Raw genomic sequence first — 25,368 nt, 5'->3', positions numbered from 1 at the left:
CTTCTGGTCTGTGGTGAGGACACAGTGTTCCAACACAAATTTGAGCTCTACCTGTGAGACTGCGGGCACTAAATGCTCACTGACCTGCTTTGCACATGATCTGACAATGCAGAAATCCACAACAACACTGTTCAGAGTCACATCTCCCTGTTTTTGTAACTTATTTAGACTGCAATTGGTTTTAAAATACTACAATACAAAACCAAATAAAACAATAACATACTATTGAAAACATCAATTGTTAAAATAATGAAAAACTAAAACATTGCTTTAACCATGACACAATCCAAGGGCCCCTGTCAGACACTGATACTGTGTGACAGATGCCCTTTGACCTGTCACTGATCTTCATACACCACAGAGTGAATCAGGGCTTCTTACATGACCAGCCACAGCTCACGCACACACACACACACACACGCACACACACGCACACACACACACGCACGCACACGCACGCGCACACACACACACACACGCACATACATTGGGTTTACATGCTTCCTGGAGACATTAAAGTGACTTACATTCATTTTCTGACCCTACACTACCCTACCTCAAACATGCCTAACATTGCCTAACTTTAACCCTAACATTAAACCATTTTATTTTAAAATCCTCCCACTGTGATAAATACCTGCCAACACCTGCCAACATGTCCCTGAAAGAGGCAGCAAATGCAACCCAGAGTAAAAATCAGGAAAATATAAAGTTGTTTTTCATACATAAATATAAATATGATTTTAAATGATATAATATCAAATAAAAACACCAAATATAAAAGAGTATAAAAATAATGTGCAGTACGTTTACATATAATATAGAATATATCATTATCATTTATAGTTTTTTTCTTAAACAAATGGGTTTTGTATTTTTGAGTGTTCCTGTCACTAGTGCGACTAAGGACAGGTCGCTTTTGAATGACCATGAAGTGGAGGAATATTGCGAGTCCTCTCAGTGCGTTGTGTCTGCTCCACCTGCAGTGCATCAGTGCGGCCTGCAGCTGTAATTGGCCAGTGAGGAGCCCCGCCATTCATCACCATGGCCCTGTTCCCCACCATTTGTCTCTCTCGGCCTTCTCTGTCCCCAAATCTGACCAATCTTTCCCTCTATTTCCAATTTCACCCACTCCACCTCCTGCCCACCCATCCCGTCCTCCCCCTAACCCCCCCACTCCCCCCGCCCCTCTCCTGCTCTATCTCCTCATTAAAGTGGGACCCAGGCAGTAGCGGTCACTGCCTCTCATTTATTTTCATTTGAAACTGGTGCAGCTCCACTGATCCTCTGGGGCTGCTGGATGGTGTCATTCTGATAACAACCAACACACAATCAACACACACTCACACTCACACACACACACACACACACACACACACACACACACACACACACACACACACACACACACACACATACAGAGGTGGGTAAGGAAAGAAAAAAATGAGAGAATACAACACACGAGCCAAATACGCACACAAGGAAGGGGGCCTGCAATTACACTCATATGCACATTGGCAATACACAAAGGGAGGTGTATCCGCCTGCAAATAGATGCACTTTCACACCCATTTCAATTCATTTCACAGGCATATTCACACATTTGATGTACCTGCGAGCTCTGGTGCCATGTGTCGTCCCACTTCCCCTCTGACATAGGCATTCAGTTAAGATTTATGCATTTTCACATTTCTTTTCTCATCTGCCTTCTGAACAAAAGTGACTACGGGCATCAAGGTTTGCATGAAATGTATTACTTAAATATAACCCAACAAGTCACCTGCTCTTTTTGCAGAATAAATCACATTAGACGTGAACTCCATGCATGTTTATGTCAATTACAATCACACGTAGAGCGCCATGGAAGTCAGGAGGAGAGACTGTGGACTTATTTGGTGATTACAAAGCTCAGATTTACACTTGGCTTACGCAAGAAGAATAACACTGTAAAATGTTGCATCACTTTGAACAATGTTTCAGGCAATAAAAGGAATATAACAGACTACTACAATAACATGATAAAAGTCACAGTAAGTCTACAGTGCTGTAAATTGAAAAATTAATGGTAACACTTTATACTAACACCACAATTAACCTCCATAAAGCATGATGAATGTCTTAATTCATTCAACTAGTTTATTACTGAGTCGGATAAAATAACTACTTAAAAAGCCAATATTACACTGTTTTCTGCTCTGTGTTATAATGTTGTTTCCTCATTAAAAAATACAGCCAGAGTTGTGTTTTCTTTCATTCACACATTTTAACGCACAGACCATGCATATTTAGGCTGCATTTGTTCCTCCAACAGAAAGCGCACTGTTCCACCTTGTGATGTCATGTGGAAATACAGGAAGTGCTCCAGTGTATTTTTAAACTCTACATGCCTTCATTAGAATCTTTAGGATAATTTCAGCGCTGGAATTTCCAATCTCCACTGGACAAAATCTAAAATGTAGCTGTTGACTTGCAAACTACAGCTTCATGACACAAGGTGGAACAGAGCATTTTGAGCTCTGGAGAAGCAGATATACTAATAATAAAGGATTATTAATAGGAGAATGAAATTGGATATCAACTTTGCTGTACAAGAAAGTCCTCACAAAAAAAAAAAAAAAAAAAATGTTCCAAATGTGTAATGTCTGGATAAAGAATCTTTACCCAAGGTGACATGATAGCAAGGAGAGAACCAATGGATCTCCTCACCTGAGCCATTATCGATTTGTTTGTGGGATTTATTTGCCCAGCCCCACTTCCTATACGTGTGTGTCCATGCATTGTATGAGAGTCGTGTTGAAGGAGGCCCCAACTGACACGCTTTGATTGAAAAGGTGCTCGGCAGATTAAATTGTTGTAGTGGAGACAAGGTGAGCTCTCTTTGTAGCGGGTGCCTGTTTTTTTTTTTTTTTTTTCCTCCCCCATTCACAAAGACATTCGGAGGAGATAGGGGAGGGGATGGAATAAGCCGTTTTAAAGCCCATTGGCCTGACCCATCAAAGGGGTAATGGGAGGAAGAGGCAATGACTCCAAACTGTGGGTCATATCTTTAATAGCAGACTAATATTCTCCACACCATTAGATGTGAATATAGAGAGAGGGGTGGGAGAGGATGGCTAGCCCTGCTGTAAAAATGACAAGGAAAAGGCTAACAGAAAATGATTTGTAAGTGCTTAGCAGTGTTTAAAGACATTACATTTATCCTTTAAAATAGTCCAGGGGAAAAAAAAATCTTTCTAGTTTGTTCTTGAATTCTTTTACAAATAATATACCGAAGCAGCCCAATTATGCCAAAATAAACTGTACTTTTTCTCAAGTGCAGAGAAGAAGGAGAGGCTTTCAATTACAGAAAGAGAAAGCTATATCTCTTGTTTCAGAGTAGCCTTCATGATGGTGGATTCTGCTGGACTGTGAGAAATGTAAAATCAAATGAAAATATTGAGTGTTGACATCACAGATTATATCAACCACTCAGGCGTTTAAATCTAACATGGTGTAGGCCCCAAGCTCCATAAGCACTCCACTATAGTGCTATGGCTGAAAAATCAGAAAGCAAATTAAGTCTTGAATAAAGAAGTAAATAAAAACCTGATCCGCTAGTTAGGGCAGTATAAAATAAATAAATATACAATGTCACATATGTATTAATTATAATGTAAAGCACATTTTAAATACATTGCTATTTGTATATTTTCTACAACAGCAGGTCTATAGGTTAATATCTACTGTTATTGAAGATTATATAGTTGTTGAGAGGAGAGTTTTGGGTCTTAAAACTTGCAATATTGTAATTTGAGTTAAAAAGTCTCAATACTTGACACTGAGCCGCCAACAAGAATCCATATTCATGCTCTGTGGGAGGAATAATACAAGTATGGAAATCAGTATGGGAAGAAAACAACCGCTGTATCATGTGTATAAATAAAATGCGGCTGATAATGTTTTTGTGAGGTCAAAGCTGCAGAAATAATGACAGTAAAAACAGTCCTATCTTTATATTTGTCAGAACGGACTGCTGGGCTATAGAGAGTGTTTTATAAAGGAGGGAGGAAGCTAAACAACAAGAGACAGTTGCAGTCACAATAAAAAATAAAAAGTGAAATTGTTGGATATGTGCAAACTAGGGAGCACCTGTCCCTCTTTTGATGGGCCAGCAAAGAAATGTAGGCCTCATGCTCCACTTTTTCAATGATGCCACATAAATGATAAAAAGTTAAATGAAGGCATGTAAGTAATGACTTTTTTGGTGTACTGCATTCATGGTTGAAACATGTTTGCAGCTGATGCCATCCACATTCCCTGGGGTTGTGATGCTAACTGTAGGCACTCCTCTGTCTGAAGATCTGTTGCTTAAGTTAGACTTTAATCTGAGCTTTAATTTAACACAGTTTTATGAGAAATTGCTGATTTGATTAGAACTACAACAGATGAGATAATTTCTGTGTCATTCTCACCTTTTTGTTGAAAATCAAATATCTAAATAGGATATAACACTCATATTAATCACTCGTATTTCTTGAGTTTTCAGATTGTCTTGAAACGTTTTTGACTTTGTTTGCTAATATACGCATTGTGTCACTATGATAAATGTAGAACATTCCACCAAAAAATGAAATACATTGATATAACCCTAGTAAAATGTCACTGCAAAGTATCAATTGCTATTCCAATCTCTTGCTGTATGTTACAGTTGATAAAAACAAACAAACAAACAAAAAATGTTTGCACAGTAATTATCTATGAGTTAAAACTTCCCCGTCCGTCCCTCCACCACTACATGCAACAACATGTCCCTCTTTTTCTACAGTTTGAGGTAGTCACCCTAGAGCAAACAGAAAACAGTGAGCACCTAGTCCAGGTCAGATCAGTCTCCCCTCACGTCAGGTGTCTCAAATGGAGGGATGAGACCGCACATAGACCCTGTAAGCTCCTACTCTACGGACACGCTCGCGCAGGCAGTCGTTCAACAATGGCACACTGCAGCTACATGTAAGAATCCTCAGGAGGGGTGAGGCATCTGGGTCAGAAAAACTACAGCGCTCCCCCTCAGCTGCTTGTCCCATGTGGATCCTGCATTGGCAACATGGGGGTGCTGCACTGAGGCCATCCCAGAATGAGGAAGCAAACAAGTGCTCTAAAAATATCTACAAAAGGAATCTAGAGGGCATAGAAGATTTTATTTGTATTCAGTCAAAGTATGTTTTTATGTAATACCTTTTTGTTGGCATGACTTTATTTTATTTTATCACTGCTTATATTCACTCTTATTATTCATTGTCTTATAGTGCACAACCAAAGCAAATTCCAAAGCCTGAGAATTCTGGTCACTGATAATGGCAATGAAACTTACTCCGATTCTCAAAAGGGACATAACAATAAATTTAAAAGAAGTTTGGACATTTACAGAACATTGAAAAATGTTTTTCTGCTTCCCCATTGGCTTTTCTTTTTTGCTCTGCAGTGTTAGAACTATAAAATCTAGTAATTCCTTCTGATATTTTTCCTATGCTTGCTATTTGTAACTGAATTAGACAAATATAGTTGTGATATTAATATGATGTAGGGATAAATATAATTTCTTTGACTCTCTGGTAGTGGAAAAGTGCATGGAGACCACCCTGGCTTGCCTGGCTGCAGTAAGACCTTAGCTCAGTTCACTTTGTTGTGCTCCTATTGGAGCCTAATGCTACAGGTCTCAGACCCTGTAGGTGGGCTTGTACTGGACTGTATGCATCTTCACTGGGTCTGGCTCTGCACGATACAGAACTAGGCCAGCAATCAACATCGTTCTAGGATCAGTAGCCCAAATAAAGAAGGGGAGCAGGTTCTTGTTGCTGAGGAGTGTGCTACATTAAAATCAAACCCTGCAATTAACTGGCAATTATTCAGTCACTAATCAAACCTCACTGGTCAAACTGACTAGAAAAGGATCCAACACTAGCAACTCCAGTGCAACGAACCCATAGATGGATTAATTCCCCAGAGATGTGAGGAGGTAAACATTTGTATCTCAAATACCACAGTTGTTCCTGTACATATAGTGACAGTGGCAGTGGTTCGACGAAACTATTTTTCTATTTGCTCATTTTAGTATTTTTTAGTTATTTTTTTTATATTTTTTTTTATTGACTTGCTTATTTATTTATTTATTTTATACTTTATTTTATTTAATGTGTTAATTTATATTGTGCCTACTCTGTGCAGCACTTTGAAGACCTTGTGTTGGTAAAATGTGCTACACAAATAAAGTCGGATTGGATTGGAAACTAATGGTTGATGTTTAAATCCCAGTTTGAGCCAGAGCTGTTTTTGTGCCTGAACAAGACACTACTGCATGGGTGACTATCACTATGTGAGTAGAACTGCTCAGATATTCCATAGGAACTACATTACCCATGAACCAATAGCATGGTAAAGCCATTCCAATCATTACTTAGTAAATGCATGTTTTTTTATAATGTACCAAAAGGAAAGAATGATTTTTGAGATACAGGTCTCAAGGATGTTCTGGAAACTGTGAACTGTGTATGTGTAATGAGTTTGCGATTTTATGAGCTGCCACATGACACCACCTGCAGGGTAACAGTGAAACCAAGTGTCTTATTTTGCATAAAGACCTGGAGCATCTTTAATTTGTCACCCCCTTCTCACCTGGCTGAGCCCAGAGCCTCCCCTCCAGGGACAAGGGGCTGGGTCCAGCATGTCAGAGCCAGGAAGAAGCCTCGTGGACAGGCATGTCTCAGTGAGTGTCTGTCCCAAAGGAAGCTCTGCCCGCTCCATGTACGTGCCACATCACAGCTTCTCTCCCCACAGGAGACTGGGACTCAAGACACAGCCGGGAACCGCTGATTAAATATTCATCTCTTTGTTTATTATGATTTATGCATGTTTCGCTGAGCCAGGGACAAAAAAGAGCGGAGTGCAAAACAGCTTCATTAGTACATATTGTGCGCATGCCTGTGCACAATGCCTATCTGTGCCTGTTGTGTTGTTAAGTGCGTTTGCGGCGAGCTGGCAGGTGGGGATAGTTAGGATTATGGATAATACGTGAGCTTCATTAGAATGTTTGGCATATGGGGCAAAAATGGTCTTTCTCCAAAAAAAAAAAGAAAAAAACACCTGCATTTCAAAAGCACACTGAAATTAAAATCCCTAAAATTATCTAGTGGGCTTTGGCATTAAAATTCAGAGGACTCTTTTACTAACTTCTAACCTAATTTTCCATTTCCACCTCTGTTGTTTGCCATGGAAATCAGATTGGCCTCTCATTGCTCTTTGTCGGATCCAAAACAGGCATCTCAGGCATGCGGGGGTGACAAATATTTACTCACGGGCAGTGTGCAAAACAATGGTCAATAATGGTGGATAAACGTCCAGCGCAGCGCACACACTGATGTAATGAATGAAATATGCAATTATTGTGAAGCGACTGAGTATCCAAAAGTAAAAGATAAACACAACCTTTCAGTGCAACATTAATAAACAAACCAAAATTTGATTCAAACCAGGAATGCACTTCTTGAGCACATCTTATCTGTGTAACTAATAAAACTCCGGCTAATATGTTCATGCTCGACATGCTGTCTGAACACTCTCCAGTCCACTTGCCCTTGGTGTTCCATTTCATGTAACAACTGAGCAATTTCAAATCCATTCTCCTCTAAATCCATTTCCTCCACAATGAAGCTCTGTGAAAAGCTGCTATCTGTCTGTTTGTGCCTCTTCCACCTGCTCCCTGCCTCTGTGGCAAAAGCTACCATTGGACATTAGAGGACATATGGCAGAGGCTTGGCCAGACACGACCCGGAGGTTACTCTGGCAACCCCATGTCCACAGTATGCCAAGTGCAGCTTCCTCAAATACCTAACAAGGGATGTGGATATCTAACAGCAGAGGAAATGCCGAATGTGTTAAGATTGAAGCATCACATCTATATCAGTCATAAATAGATACAATATACACTATATGGTAAAATATTTTAATCCAGCTACTGCTTTGTCATTGTAAAGCCTACACCAGATAATATTCCAATCACTCCAACACTCGTGAATTATGTTCATGCTCCTAATCAACAACAAAACTATCGTCTACTATCGTAGCCTCATTCACAACACTTATTGTAAGTGCATGTTAATTGTTTTTCATTGCTAGCCATAAATATACACATTATTTTAGGTCATACAACCCAAAATGGCAGAATAATGCCTCTGGCCTCTGCATGGTTCTTTGTTTTTGCTGTTTTCGTTACTGATAGAAACATGCACTAACTCGTGGTGATCCAAAGCAACTATTCTCTTTTTAAGAATTATTTACCATCTAATGACCATGAGGACAGCAGTTCTCTCTCCATGCCAGCCCCTCTCTCTCCCCCTAACACTCTCTGACAGTGAAAGGTCAGTGCCCAGTGGCTGCACAGGGGGCACTAAGTGATGTAAAGGGGTTGTCATGGTAACATGCAGTACTCAGTGATGGTGAAGGAAGATTTATGTGCCAAACAAGAGGCCGGGACCCCAACAGGATCAAAAGACTTGGGGCTTGACTGGGTGTGCTCAAAGTGTGCAGAACAACAGTGCCGCAGGCAGGGGCCTGGATGTGGCTGTAATTGACTGGCAGCTTACTGGCCTGGCAAATGGCAGGGGTGGGCCTGGGCCACTGACAATGAGGCAGATCTGCATGTAAGCTGACAGGGGTCTAAAACAGGCAGTTGTGAGCGGCGCTCTTCTGTCTGTGAGCCTGCATTTTGCTGAGCTTGGCTTAACTTTAATAAAAGGGGGATTACCAAAGTCTGAAGCCACCTCTCAGGCCCCTCTCCAGTCGAGCGACTGCTGAGGGTTGACTTCTTTCAGCTCTGTCTCTCCTTCACTCACTTCCTTTTCTTTTCTCTACTCTTCTCAGCGTGCTCATCACGTTCACCAGAAGAAGAAAAATCTGTCTTTCACTGTTCAGTTTTTACCAACTCTTGAGTAGGGAAATGCACCAAACATTGATAAATTATTTAGATTTTCTTTCTACAATGAGCAGGTCCAAATGCTTAACTCTGCAGTTTAAAAGAAAGACAGAGAATGCCAGGCAAAGGGGAAAAAAAAAAAAAAAAAAAAAGATACAACATTCTGCCATCAGCCCACAATATGAAGAATTCATCTTATCTTCCAGTGGCACAGAGAAAGTGTGCCTCAATAGACTTGGAGATGACAAGAGACCAATTCCTCCCTAGTACATTGTCATTCACCCATTGTTGTGGTGGACACCTCCAGATAAGCGGATGTATTGTTTCCGCTGACAATGTCATTATGGGACAGTAAACAAGTGAGGCGGGCGTGGGTCAGGATGAACTAGAGCGGGCCAGAAGGTCACCAAGACAATCTGCAATGAAAGTATGCAAGACCCCCAGGGGCCGATAAGACTTGTGTTTCAACTATCTCCTCTCGCTCACCCTGGTTTAGCCCCCTCTCCTACTCCAAAGCCAAGGACGGGCATATGCTTAGAACAAAGCCCCTGTGCTGGCTCCTAATCAACTCTTCTGTACTCTAACAGCAGAAACAATCTTCCCTGGAGGTCACCCACAGAGCGGGCTTACAGGCAAAATGCCTCTAGGATTAGGAACAATTTAGTGGGAAAAATATAGGCTGACTTACGCCCACTTTCCCACTCACCATATTTCTACATTAAACATTATGTTCCTACTTTAGTACAAATGTGAAAAAGATCATGGCCCTGATCATTTAATTTCATGTGAATAATTTTCTAAACTGTGCGATTTCCCCCTACATATCTATTTGTTAAGTCTAGGGGATGTAAATGATATCCCTCCATTCTTAACATTTAAAAAGAGTACTAAAATTAGATGTCAGAAGAGCTCGATATCATGGTGCATGTACAGTATAATAAGTCTGACTTGAATTGCACTTAAACTGATTAATGTGGTCAGAAAATCCACAGTTAGTCAAGTGGCAATTGCAAGCTGAAAGCATTTTTCAAAATCTAATGTACTCCATTTTGTACAAAGATCTTTAGCAATCTGGGAAGAAAGTTCACATTATAAAGTTAATATTATAAATCTTTTTTGAGATAATCCATAAATAGTCCATTCTGGTCAACAGGACAGGAGCAGTGAACTACCCCAGGGCAGTGCTGAGGTACCAGCTCCACATCTTCAGATAACTTTGGTCAGGAGTGCCAAATTGGATTAGCCTATTGGCAGGTCTGTTTGTTTTTTCAGTTTAGAAACACATGATGAATATTTATCCATCCATTTCAACTTGAGAATTATTTATAGATGAGGTTTATATTACAATTATCCACGTAGGATCCAGCACTGACTATAATAATGTTAATGCTGTGCTGATTGAGGACCCAAAAGATTTAGAGCAAACTACTATTAGAGCATCAATCGTCTACCATCCAATACAAATATTACGGACTGTGCTCTTTTAAAATGCTGCTTTATTCCCAGTGATATCTCTGAAATGATGCCAATTAACCTAATTAGTTGCAAAATGCTGGGCTTGTGTTTTTCTTTTAGATAATTAGTCCAATTTATATCTTTAGAGTCTTTTGTTGCAGTGCCCCCTAGTTTCCACACATGTTATGACTCATTTAGATTTTATTCAAAATTGTATTTGGGCAATGACTTTCACATTAATTCATGGATATTTTTGGGAAAACGATGGTGGTTGTGCGTGGTTCTGTTCCCATTTGGAGATTCTCAACAGGGAGATTAATTTGTCCGCTTCCATTAGTGAGGAAAGCTGCTGTCATGGCTGCTCAATTATACCTTAACAAAAATGAAAAAAATACAAAGACGCAGGTGGCATCTATAATGACGAATGTGGATGGGACTGTTTGCATTTGGGTAAAATATACAAACACAGCGTTAGAAGATGTGCTAGGGGTCAGGTGTGTTCTCCACAGTGGCTGATGGCTCATTAACAGCAAAAATTCTGCTGTTTTTTTTTTTTTCCATAGGAATATTCAGCTACTCAGTGCTGAAACAAAACGACACAGAGGAGAGGAGAGCAGGAGTAATGAAGAGAGAAAGAGCTTGTTTTGTTGTTGTTTAGGCTTGCCGTCTTCCTGTCTCTCTCTTTTCCCTCTTTTGTGGAGATTCCGACTTCATTAGAATTATAATGAACATGGCACAGGGCTCGCTGAAATATTTTTGGCTCCTTGGAAAAGTAAATGAATACACACGCAAATCAATTCAAATCTGCCTATTATGCGTGTTTTCTGGGTCGTATAAAACATGCATAATGGCCACACTATAGACACTGTCAACGCGGTAAGACAGCAATGATAATAATGAGCTAAAATTAGAAGCTCATTTGTCATCATTCCCGCTGTCGTGGTGCATTGTAAAATCAATTTTGAAAAACATAGCAATACTGATGTGCTGGTGACGACTGTATTGATAGGCTATGAGATTGTGTGCCATGATGTTAACATTAAAGCGTAGTCATGAGCTGTTTGGTGTGTAAGTGTGTGTGTTGTGTACACGTATGTGTCTATGCGCGTCACTGGTTGTCGTGCTCGGCTGGTGTGGCGATGCTGCTGTGTAGAGAGACTCGCTAATTGGCTCACCTGTCTCTCAGCCATCTGGAGCCTCTCAGAGAAATGGGGGGAAAAAATTGTCTCTCTGAGTTTTCCCCATAGCATTGCACACTCACACACACAGGCACACACACAAGAACACAACTACAGGAATGCTAGTATCCATACGAGATAATAAGGTAGTATAATAGATAAGAATGAAATGAGGTCTCTGCATGCAGTTGTTATGGAAAGCTGTGTTTTCCTGGAGTGATTAAAAGTAAAAACATTAAGCTTTTGTCTACTGCACTGTTGCAATGTACAATGTTATAATGAGCAATTACTATAATATCAGTTGTATGAAATAGCTGCAAGCAGCCATGAGTGAGAGTGAACTAATGAAGAATATACTGACTTCAAATTAAAGCAGAAAAAAACAAAAGCAAATTTGTATAACAATAACAAAAACAGTCAGATAAAGATGTATTACTTAGTTTGCAATAATAATTAAATACACAAATGGGTGTTTTTGTGAATTTCATAAAATATAAATTATAGATCAAAGAAATAAACTGACAAAAAGACTAAATAATAATTATTATAATCATGCTTGAGGTATCAAGTTTTGGGAAGTAACTGAATATAGTACTGACTGTACTAAGAATACATCTTCTGAAAACACATTTTGAGTGACTGTATTCAGAATACAGTTACTATTTCATTTGGTGATATTCAGAATGCAGTTACTTTTCTAAAATCAAAGGAATATATGGCAGCACTTGATCACACAATTTAAGCTTAGAACTGCACAGATTAATGAGAAAAAATATAAAACACTGCTCTTGTGGTACATACATGTGTGATTTTTCCTTCTCTGATCAGTGATACATAAATGCATAACAAACAGTGAAACAACTATGAAGTTGTTTTCAATCCTAGGTTGCATCTTTACACTATCATTTAAATATAATTATTCAGAATACAGTACTCTGATTGCACCATGTATCAGAATATGTTACAAAATACATTTTAATGCAGGTATTGTTCCAATCACTGGAGATATCTATTGACTTTTTCGTATCATGTGACACGATGTTGTTAGATTTTGTCAGGTGAGTACAATATGAAGTTAAGACCAATATAAAATGAACTTTTCTATTTTAATACACTGTTTTAAGAATGAAATGTGATCAGAGACAAGTTGTTTTGTTATCTATAGAATTAATTCATTATTATAAGAAAAAAACAGCAGCAAACACAATGCATCAGTGTACAATTGTGTTCACAGACTTGATAAAAGGACAATAAACATAATTGCCAGTACAATAATAATCCTCACTATGACATGAAAACTCCACACTAGGCTTCACAATGCCTGCACCCACACCCCCCTCCTGGAGCATCAGCTGGATGAGAACAGACTGCCATCCCACAGCACCCTGAGGCATAGAGGAGAGATGTGTATGTGTGTTAGTGCTTGCGCAGTGTGGAAGTATTTGGAAAATGCATTTTTTCTATATCAACACTGATTCTGGACAATGGACAGTGACAATGGACAGTGACAATGTGGATGTGCTCATGCATGTGTAGAGGAACTGAATAAAATGCAATATAATGGAGGGGGTTCTTATTCATTTATGAGGACAGCACAACATAATAGATGCACTATGATTGCACTTTATTGTGTGGACCATCAAAACAAATGTAAAATGTAAATATCTCCATGCATCATTCTGTACCAGAACATCAGCATACATAAATGTTACCTATTTTTCAGTACATTAAAACTACTTTGTTACCTTGCCATTATACTTACATAATAAAACACAACAAGCAAAAAAACTGTACAGGACAAACGTCTGTATAATTTGCGTAATAGTTATTAATACATTATTAGACAAAAGGTAAATTGTGTAAACTGCCAGAGGGATGTGTTTGACTGTCTGACTTTTATGTAATTTCTCTCCCCATCCAATTCCACATCCATATTTTGTTTAGAACTAAAAAACAAAACAAAACAATTTCCTATTCTCTTTGTAATATGCTACTTTTCTTTAAAAAATCTATTATTATTTATTTATGTATTTATTTATTATTTATTTATATTTACCACAAGTATTATTCCACTAATCAAACTAGAAATACATGAAAAACAAAACACATGTTTAAACATTATGCCGATCATTGCTACTTAGAATGCTTTTACATTTTTTCATGAACTAAAATAGTAGACATATTTTCAAATCTATAAATGTCCAAGCTCAATTCTATGACTCACCCAAGTTCCCTTTCTGGCTGCTGTTGAGCATGTCCATGTAAGGAATGTGTAAACCTTGTTCCTAAGAGACAGGCAGACCTAACATGAGGACCAGGGTTAAGAAAGAGTCTAAATGTCCATCGAACTCTCCATGGGCAGTCCATCACCCCCCACACCTCCTCACACCCTCCATCATTAGCGCTGCTTCATTATTTATATGTGTGCATAAAAAATGAATGAACAGCGAGCATGACACCAGCAGAACTAATTTCAGTTCTCACCTAATGCCAGGTCAAACAAAGGCTTATTTATATGAGACTTTTGCAATAGCTACATTACTACAGCTATGACTATTTTGTGTATAGAATGAGTATATTAATTTGAAGCCTTTGCAAAACATTGAAACAACACAAACACGTCTATTCTGTATTTGATTAGTAGATTAGTAGATGAGTACTGAACGATGGTGGGCCTGTTATCAACTTATTGTTCAATATGAATGCCATTGTGCAATAATATATATAATATATATATAAATTGTAGATTTATTATAGCTTTTGTGGTTTAAAGCTACTCTTGAGTGTCAGTATTATTGTTTATGGTCTATATTTATTTCCGCAATATATCGCAAGTCAAAATTTGTTATCGTGACCTAATGTGGCCTAACTCATGGAAGTCAATATTTTGGCCTATTGGTTCTTCTGTCCTCTGGGCAGTTACATGGTTGCAGCGTAAAATGCATAGCTCAGCATTCTATTGCAGACGTCAGTAACATTTTAGCCTGTTGAGCTGACCAGAAGTATTTTTTTGTACACTTCCCGGATATTTTTTGCACTTGGGGATAAATTAGAGGCCAGAAAGAGGCCTTAAACACTAATAGCTGTCATCACTGTGGGGGAAGAATACTCCAGTTGTTGTCTTGTGCCTGCTGCAAGCCTGTTGTGCTCATAAATATTTCCAAGTGAAAAGCTGGGAAGAGGAGGGAAGGCCAGAAACAGCCCGATTAGCAGGAGCTGTGGCTGGGGACTGCTGTTGTCAAGCAGACACACTGTACCCGAGTATCACATTGAGTCTCCATAATTATAGTCTTTGCCATGGTGTGTGCCGAGCTTGGTAAACAGGAAGTACACCCGCATACACACACCTGGAAGTGCCAGTGCCAAAAAAGGAACTTGAGGCCTTTAGAGAAGCTTTTGTATCTGTTCCACTGCTGCGCCGATTCTATTCAGACACTAATCAATGCTTATTTGAGCCAATTTATGTATCTTTGTACGAGGTTAGTGCGCACATGTGTGGCATCCTCTGTGTCTCGGGAGGTCATGTCAGAGCCAATAGTAGGTTTGTGCTTCATAATGACCAATAGTGAAAGGCATCTGTAGAGCCATGCTTGCTAATTATCAGCTGTGCACTTTCAAAGCACATTATCGACACAAAGACCTGCAATTACATGTGCACTGAGGCTCACTTCACACCCTTCATCACACCATTCCGGCTCAAGTCTTCCTCTGCGCAGAGTTGCCTTGATTGCCCCCTTTGCTTTCAGTCCATTTGTATCCTGTATGTTTACTTCTGCAGTTATGGTACACATAATATCTTGTAAACAAGCCAATACATGTTTTGAGAAATGGCTTTGTAGCTTGCACTTGTTTGTAGATGTAATGTGATAAAAGTATCCTTTCTTCAGAATTGAATTTTTCTTTTGCTATACATTCTTTCTTTAGTTTAACGCCATATTGATTGCAGAATAACATGGGCAGGTGTAAGAAATGAAATATGATATAATGTGCACTGAGTGGTTTAGAAAAATGTCTGGTTCTTGGTTAGCACAGGGGTGAATCAAACTACAGCAAATACATTACAGCTATCTTGGCTTTTACTCTGTTTCACCCATGGAACACACAAGTCGTGTTTTTCCTCCCCTTAGTAGCTCTACTTCCTACTAGCCCCAAACACACCACTCAGGACTGGGGTGTCAGTCAAGCCCCCAGAGAGCTTCATTAAAGAAGGAGAACACTGAATCAAATTATAAACCCAGTTCTCGATTTCTCTCTCTTTTTTTCTGGGGGCGCGTCAACAAATGTCACAAATACCGTTTTTGTGTTGTGTGGCGGATTACTATCTGTGTGTGCCCAAGCGGCAGACACAGCCTTTGCATATTTTCCCCAATCAGAGAGAAAAACAAAAGCTAAACTATTTTGCCTAATTATTCACAACTACTCTCATCAACTTATTTTTTTCACCCATATCCCAGGCGTTTTTTTCCTTGTCTTATCTCTCCTGGCGTCTCATGCTTCGCTGTGTTTTTCTTTTGATCTGAGCTGATTTACCTGCTGTGTGTGCCAGTAAAAAGAGTCAGGTGTAGCAAAAGAAAAACAATGACAAGTTGAGGAAGGTCTTGTAAAAATTCTGCACAATCTCACTAATAGCAGTGATTATAATGTCTGTTCCCATGCTTTTTATCTTTGGAAGCTAAAGATAAAATGAGATGTCCAATTTCTATTGTCTAGGGCCAACAAATTGAAAATACTGCCAACTTTTCTTAGATTTTACACCTGTAACTGACAGAGCCTTATATATAATGGCATAACAGTGGTTTTGATGATATCCTTTTACTATATTACACTATAAGATTTAATGGAGGTCTTACTTCCCATTAGATGCAGTTCATTTCACTGTATAATGAAATAGTGGCAAAGGCTCCTCTTCAACAGGCCATTCATCACACTGATGCGTTTTGTTTTTTGGTTATAGGATTGTTCTGTATGGAGTAGAAACTGTGTCAAAATGCCTAATAGGCCACTTACATATCTGTTTTTGAAGCTTAATGACAGCTTTGGACCACAAAATCAATATGGCAAGAGTGCAATGCTCAAACATCCAAAATTATCCAATTTATTATAATATGTTGGATTTTAATTATCTAAATTCACCAAAGAGGAACCAGGTTTTCCCCTTTCTGTGTATTTGTATTGTATACCAGAATAACCCTGTATACTTTTTTGTTTATTTGTTAGTTTTATGTCAGATGCCCTTCATATCTAGGACACTTAACAACAATTTAAACTTGCAATTCCCTTTGGCTGGGTTGAAGAGATGACTGATCTCATCCAGACTGTTCTAAATTTAAAATAAGAAATATTTAATAATCTGAGCTAATGCCTGCATTATGGAGGTCATAAATGTTAATGAGGCAATTTATTATTAGGGCATTTCATTTGCTATCCGTTTTATGAGATAGTTGAATCTTTTCATAGAAACGGTAATGTTTGTTAATGGTTTGTTATAATGCAGAAGAAGATATTTGTGATTGTATGATTAAAAAAAAATGTAGTAATGAGACATAATGAAGGAGATGGGAGACTGCCTTGTCTGTGTGAGTATTAGAGAGAGGGGCCGTGGGGCAAAGACGACTGCTCACAGATTGGTCCTTCTGTTATCTGTGCCTCAGATGAGAAATAGGTGGTACTATTTCAGATTTCTTCTTATTTAAAGCCTCTCCCCCCTCTCCTGCTTGATGTGTTGTTCTGTCGCTGAGGGCTTTAGTTTAATGACCCGTCTTGGCTCCAGATCTGAGCCCTGTCACAGCCCCCCCTCATCTCTTCCCCTTCACCCATTTCCCCATTTCTTCTGCCGCCTTTGTCCACCCTACATCTTCCATGCTTTTGTACGAGAAACCAAAACACAAAGTTTGTGAATGGCCTACAGCGAGAAGAAGATATGCTGCATGTTTTGAACCATAAGAAGAAAAAGTTTGAGGTGAAAAAAAAAATGAAGAATGATTTCCATTACCTTTGTATTGGTCCGGAGAGGTCAGTGGCATCTTGCCTGTAACACAAGAAAACAACAAAAGGTTATTGTTTCATTCATCTACTTCAGCTGGAGCCTGCAACAGTGGATCTGAGCAGATGTATCATGGACACTGGCCTAAGTACGAAGAAAGAGGTCAAACTGAAGTCACTCAAAAAGATACATGACTCAACTTTTTTTCATTCACAGTAGGTGCTTTTGTGTCTGCCACCTACTTGTCTCCATGGAGATATTTGTACCTTGCCTGGAGTGTTCCACAGTATGGCATTAAAAGTGTTTAACAATTATTTCATCATGTAGAGTGTTTCCCAAGTCCAAAATACCTCTAAAACATGAATCATTATTGTGAGTGAAGTCGTTTCTCCACAGATCTTATGTGGTGGCAGATCCTCCACCAGAAAAGTTACATGTTGCACCTTTAAGAACATAAACCAAATGAGGAGGATAACCTGCACCTATTCAGAAGAATGACACATGTCCCATTGTGGTCTGATCTATTTCATCTATATGAAACAATAAAACAAGGAAAAACACAAAACAATAAGTATAATTTACTATGATAAACATGATAAACCATAGGATCGAAGCCTAAAGTATTAAGCTTCCTGAATGAATATATGACCTATATCAGTAAACATCAGACTAAGGCACTTAAATTGGGCTTGTCGCTGGGATGTGCTGAGGAAGTGACTTATTCCTTTGGGTTTTCTCTGTAATTCCGCTGTTCCCTCTTCCTCTTTTTTTCATCCCCAACCCGCTGCTCCTCTCTCCACTGCATGTAAATAAATTGGTCCCTGGGCTCCACCATTCCTAACTGTGTGTCTGAATAAGCCACCATTACACTCATTGCACAACACTGGCCACAATCCTCTAGAGCGGTGATGTGCTCTGCATACACACAAGCAGCCAAATTAAATAAAATAATACTCTTATCCTATTCTTAATTACATTTGCACGTGTGTGTGTGTAGTTTGAGCATTATGAAGAAATTTGAAGGTAAAAACTATCCTTCTCGTACATAGAAGCCAATGGGATCACTGCTCTTTGCATTTCAAAGGCGTACTCTTGTCTGTTTCATCTCAACCACAGAACGCTCATCCTGTTATCCTACTACATGCACTCATACACACACGCACACTCTACGCTTCAGTCCATTTTCACTCAGCCATGAATTATACAGCAGGGTAAATGGGACATAAAAACACACATTATTTGCTATCTTTACACACAAAATAGAAGAAGTCAAACAATACTGTGGGTACATCCTGTTTTTAAACTTGACGCGTAAATTAACTCTTTTAACTCCTGTTTACATCTAGTCCAGCTTTTAACTGGATGATGTAATTTGACCACATATTCCCCATCTCTTCACTGGCTCCTTGTGCGGCTTTGTATTGATTTTAAAATCATTTTATTTGTTTTTAAATGGTCTAGCTCCTCAGTAACGGTCCAATCTGAGTGTACCTCACACCCCCCTTGTGCACTCAGGTCAGGAGATCAGGCTCTTCTCCATGTCCCAAAGATGAGAAAACAAGGCTCTGACATCAGCTTTCTCTACACATGAGGCTTTCCGACTCAATCCCTGTTTTTAATTTACTCCTAAATACTTGCTTCTTCTCCTTTGCTTTTACCTCACTTTGAGGGTTGACTATTCATCATTTGTCACTGTTTGTTATGTGTTTTGTTCATTTGTGTACAGCACTTGGTCACATTTTTAAAGTGCTCCAGAAATAAGTTGAGTTGAGTTTTCAAGGCCTCAGTTAATATTATGAGAGAGGTGGCAGTAATTCAACAGAGCCTTATTATTATTGTTGAAATGATGTGGATTGATCAGCACTATTATACTCACAATGATTAGAGTAGAATAGTAGCCCTGCTGTAACTGTAATTTCTGCCAATAATTATCATCAGAATATGAAATAAACATGAACGAAACTTGTTGTGAAAAAAGACAGGTGTTAAGTAGTGTTAAATAATATTATTAAGTTTAGTGTAATAACTTTAATCGGATAGCCAAGTAGATTGATCGCTACCACTTCATAATGATTAAACCTTAATTAGCCTTAATAAAGAATGAACAAAAACTGTAGTTATAATGAACAAATAGTAATTTTAGTAATTTTTAAGAATGATTCAGGCTTATAGGGCCATGGTGTTAATTAAGCTGAATGAATCATTCTTAATAAACTATTTGTTATGAATTTAGTCTTTGTTCATGCTTTATTAAGGTTAATCATGTTATCTAAGTGTCACAAATACATCTAAAAATCTGATCTCTAACTGTATATATATATTTTCCATAAATATAATTATTGTAATAACTGTGAAACACTGAGTAATACAACATGACTCCTAAAAGTGAACAAAAACCTTCTGATTGTGAAAGTGAATTGTTTGACTATCAGTATGTAGCAGGGAGCTCAGATATGGGTCAGATGTGATCACTGGGATGGAAACAGATGGGCAGCCATGTTCAGGTGGACAGGAGCCAGACTTCTGCTCACCACAGACACATTTGGCTGAGCGTCCTGACTGCAGAGGGGTGTCTGGTCTCACCCCGCTCCGGGCCAGGACAGACGTGAAACAGACCTTCAATATGAGGGCCCATGCAAGGAACTAGCAGGTGGTGGGCTCACTCCATACACTTTAATGCCTAATACATACTCCCCAGTAAACACATTAACGTCACAATGGAAGAATTTAAAAACAGAAAACGTGTTATGCTATCTTGTTAGCTTACTGTGAGTAAGTGGAGCGGCCATTTATATGTGGGTTAGTCTTAGTTACATCATAGACCCAATGGTATTTAAATCACAGGCTCCATTGATATAGAGTGGGTGAATTGTGGAAGTGAAGATCCTGAGATGTTGCACCTAGGCTGATTTTCACTGTTCCATCGTCCCACTCACCTCTCCTCAGCCCATCTGCGTCATTCTCACACTGTTTTTTAACACATCTCTCTTCTCACCTGCCAACCTGCCATTCACACACACCCCACCTGGCACATGTAGCGCAAACTCAGCCTCCACCAATAAACACGCATCTTTTAACACTCATAATGGGAACGATGTGATGGTGTATATTTGGAAGAGTGGGCAAGTCTTTGGAATCCACCCAGATGGATCTAAACCTTCACTGAATATCTGGCAAACTGATGTGAGATGCAGAGATAATGTGGTGGAAGGAGTATTTGATTTTGTTACTTAAATGAAAGTATAGATACCGGAGCAAAAAATAAATAAAAAAAATGTAAAAATGATAGTAGATTTTTAGATCTAATAAAGCTTCAAATGTAGAGATGTTGATACAAAATTGTTTTTGATTTTTTGAACAAAAACAATGGAATCATTTTTTTTTTCTAGCTGTTTTTACTTATATACAGTATATTTGGTTTGGCTCAGCCTTTTCAGCAGGTCTATATATGTTTAAAAATACTTTTAGTCAGATTTTACTCAGATGTAGTGAAGTAAAAGTAAAGTACAGATGTGTTTTTACTACTTTTTTCATTATTACTTGTATTTCATTACATTCCATCATTGGTGATAGCAGAGGTAAATCAAAAGAAATTGCAAGAGTATATAACTGAAAAATTTACATTTTCATTTGAGACGCACAAAAAAACACAAAAACAATTTACTTAAACATTCTTATTTTTTGTTAGAATATTGTGCACGGTAAACCTATCAGACATTTGACATAATGCAGGATATATTTATTACTATCAATTTCAATTTATGACCGCACAATACATTAGAAATCCATTATCTGCAAGCATAAGCCAAAGGTTGTGGCAGTGGAAGCTTCCATGCATGCTAGTGACATATTGAGGACATTTAACTGGAGCCAGAGGAATGACCTGATTGGTAAAGGGTGAATAAAATGGAGAATTGGTTGTAGAATGTCAGGCCTCATTTGCCCTGTGATATTCAATGGCTATGAGAAACGCATTAGCTCCAGGTGTGTGAGCAGTGTAGAGCTAAAGCGTCTCCAGAGCTCACTGAAGAGCCAACCATCAGAGAAAAGACCTCCATTCTGTTTCCTCTCCCCCACTTCCACATTTAATAACAGCAGCCCCGATCAGCTCAATAAGCCCAGACCTCCTCACACATGCAAATGAGCCTGGTGTTATGAAGACACGCATTACTAATGACAGGCTTTGTATGTGGGGCAATCAAAACCCTGTTTGTTCATAGTGGCCGTGCTTAAATTGAAATGTATTAACATTTTGATGGTGGGTAAACTTGATCATATACGTGTGACGGATGACAAAAACATAAAAAATGAGATACCATTTTGTGGGCACTGTTTTGGCTGCAACTAATCAACACAATTAAACAATCTATGACTATTGTATATGGAAGATCATCAGTAATTGTATGTGTTTAAAGGCTGCCCAATGTTCATGTTTAATGTCCTTATATACAGTACTGAATGTTTGTCATGCCTGCCCTTTATTGTTAACTCACAGAGGATGTGAGTGTGTCACACTAAATCAGAGACCAATTCCACACAGTTGGTTGTGTTGTTATTTGAAAGAAATTCTGAGTATTAGTAGCACTGGTAGAGATGTTAGTGGTAATACTGCTAATCAGTCCTACTGCATGTCAGTAGTAGTCATTATCACTATATGTATTTCCTTAACTTCTCACACTGCAGAGTGCAGTGTCATAAATGAAAACTTCAACTCAGTAAAAGAAAGCACAAGACAAATGCACACAGTTGAAGAGGGATAAAAGAATATTTAAGAATTGGACGGCTACAAATGCTCCCTTTCATCTGCATGGCTCATATCTCTTTGTAAAATGTGTTGACACAGAGACTAATGGGCAACCTCGACCACGTCCTGCACCTTGTTAGCCTTGAAGGATGTGCGCCATAATTCAGCTGAAATGATAGTTTATCATAATTGAAAATGATTAAGGCTCTTTTGTGGCAACATTGTAAGTATCTGTCGCGTTCATTAGCAGGTTCAATACCAGCGGCCTGCTTTTGTCTTCTTGAGCAACGGAAATCAGTACTGTCCTTTCCCGCCCAGTCTTCAGCACCACTGCTCTTTGAAAACTCCAGATTTAATGAATAACCTTTACATCCCTAAACAATCATTCCTAGCAGTAGGTCGGCGGTTTCTTAGCGCCAAGCAATGGGTGACAAGGTGCCACGGACAGAAAAGGCCACCATATCAAGATGCACCGAACATCCATGTAAATAAGGACCAATAAGTGCAGGCGTGGAATAAATCAATATCATGAATGCCACTTCATCAGATCTGGATGTAGCTCAGACAGTGAAATGTCAGCCACTAATCTTTTGAATAGTGCGATATTACGCGTTAATCCCAGTCTGATTCCTTAACTCTTTGATTTAAGGTGTGTGCTCATGTCTGTCAAAGCACATAGAGAAGAGGAAAGTCATCATAAGGTGTGTTCATAAGTGTTTAAGAGTGGAAAACTCAAGTACAATCTAAACTAATTAATTCATTATTATTATTATTATTATTTTTTATTATTATTAGTGATAGGATATTTAGTAATATAAATTAAATGGCACTATGACAATCGTCTTTGTAAAACTTTACTCATGCATTGTCCTACAGTCGAGGCTTGAGCTTAAGCTCTAAAATACTTTGTGATGTGATAATAATTAAAAAAATTAAAATAAAAAATCTGATTCCGGGTCATCCATCCATCCATTTTCTTCCTCTTATCTGGGGCCGGGTCGTGGGGGCAGCAGTCTAAGCAGGGTCATACATGTTGGGTACAAAAATGTCACAATTTTCAGTTTTCAGCAATTTGCTGCTTGCTACGGTTACATTCCTCTGTGAACAGGCGGGGCCTATCAGTACTGTGGTTTTGAACAGGAAGTCAATGAACTGTTTTTTTAATTATTTTTGAGAATAAAATGTAAAAAAAAACATTGTTTAATAATAAATGTCCCCCCAAAAATGTAATATGTCTTCTATAATAATGTGAAATATGTGCTGGTGTTTTTGAACAAACATACATTTTGTGAAAAGAGCAGGTGAAAGAAGAATATCAGTGGGAAAAGGAGGAGGGAAGCATTAAAGGAAGAGAAATGACTGCTTTATGGAGCGTTGTGGCACAGTGCCATTTGAAGTCTAAATTTACAGTGTGGAGTGATGGACTGTGAGACAGAGAGGCAATAAAGTGATGTCGATGAGAACGCAGAACAAATTGATATGATCATAACATGTCACATTAAAGACGGGCCTGCCATCCATCAACATGAGAAAAGACCTCCTTCATTCCAACACTAACAACACTGGCATTGATCTCAAAGCTCCACTTAGCTAAGCAATAACCATTTCTGATAACTATCATTATCCAGTTATGCTACAGTATAGAGCTATCATGGAGATGGCATGAAACAAAAAGTCTAATTTGTGCCATTGTTTGAGGACTTCATGGGTATTAGGTAGAAAAAAGAATTATCCTCTTCATTTCAACTGTGTCATAAAATTATGTGATGAGGATGACATGACAGAGTAGACGTATGCTCAGTAAGAGACTGTAGTTAATTAAGATTAAAAGATGGCAGTCACAAGACAGGCGGAATAGCTGAAAAACACTGTTCCAACTGATTATTTTTTTAATGCTTTAGATTATATATTTTTTATAAACAGATACAAAAGAAACATCAAGCAAAAAAAAAAAAAAAAAAAAAAAAAAACTAACTATACGGATAACTCCAAACATGCTTTTAAACCATTCTCGGCAAATCAGTAAATCAATACCAATTAGGCTGTGAAAGGGCCCAAATGGACAACTGGCTTTGTTTTAACTAATGAAGTCTGTAGAGAATCCAATCAGTTCTGCCACCCCCCTCCTCCCTTTATTCCCCACCTCCCCGTTGACTCACCCCTCTCATCCTCTCTCTATGACAATACACACAGTCACAAAACCCAGCAATAAAACACTTTATGCTGACTGAAAAGATGTTTACAACAAATCTGACCTCAAGCTCAATTTAAACACAACTTATTAGCCAATAAATTCAAGTATACAGAATAGCAGCACCCTCCTTCATAATTTGGGAGAAAAGAGTACCTAAATGGAAGAACAGAATAGCTAATAATAAAGAGAGTTATATGTTTCCTCAGAGTTTGCATCATTTTTACTGAAGAGTACACCCCCATAGTGCTTTCCAAAGTTGCCCTGGTTGAGGGTACAAAGAAGCAGATATGGGCCTTGCAGGAGTATGGTCAGGATAGTATAAGTATGTGAGTAAATGTACACAAACAGAGAGTAATTAGTATGTGGATAAAACCTGCAATAAGGCAGAGGCTACAAACTAGTCAAGAGTCACCCCCTCCTTGTTATGCAGAAGCAATAACCTATTCAAATAAAAGAGATCTATGAAAAATTTGACAAAATGTTGTAGAATCTCGTCATTACAATGTGTCAGAAATATTGGCACTTTTGAACAAACACATATAAATTTTGTGTCGACACATCCCTGGCTGGCAGCAGGCGGCAGGGCTCAGGGCTGCCATATCATTTTAAACATCCATCAGCTCTGCACCGATATCACATTAGCTGCTCATTTGCATATGGTGCAGACAGAATGACAAATCAGAGAGAAAGACAGAGAGAGGGAAAGAGAGAGAGAGAAAGAGAGAGACCTGCATTTCTCTTAAACCATTCATATATTAATGGATAAATAATTGTAAAAGTTTTAATTGTGCTGAAACATGTAACCGTTTGAAGCTCAAGAAGAGAGGTTTCGAGCCATGAACGATCCAACTTATATGTGTGAGCTAGGAA

At 38.6% G+C, this 25,368-nt stretch overlaps 1 protein-coding gene across 6 annotated transcripts in view; it reads right to left on the bottom strand.

The window, feature by feature from the left end:
- The window catches only part of celf2 (cugbp, Elav-like family member 2), a 140,785-nt gene that overhangs the window by 93,097 nt on the left and 22,320 nt on the right, over positions 1 to 25,368 (bottom strand). For all 6 annotated transcript variants that reach the window (XM_055153629.1, XM_055153628.1, XM_055153631.1 and 3 more), the window contains exon 2: positions 17,570 to 17,605. In XM_055153629.1, the coding sequence (XP_055009604.1) occupies positions 17,570 to 17,605 (36 nt within the window). The remainder of the gene's footprint in view (positions 1 to 17,569; positions 17,606 to 25,368) is intronic.

Source organism: Boleophthalmus pectinirostris, unplaced genomic scaffold, assembly GCF_026225935.1.
Source record: "Boleophthalmus pectinirostris isolate CB_2022bp ecotype Guang Dong unplaced genomic scaffold, ASM2622593v1 HiC_scaffold_18, whole genome shotgun sequence".
Classification (NCBI taxonomy): Eukaryota; Metazoa; Chordata; class Actinopteri; order Gobiiformes; family Gobiidae; genus Boleophthalmus; species Boleophthalmus pectinirostris.
This window is presented reverse-complemented; position numbering and strand designations above follow the sequence as displayed.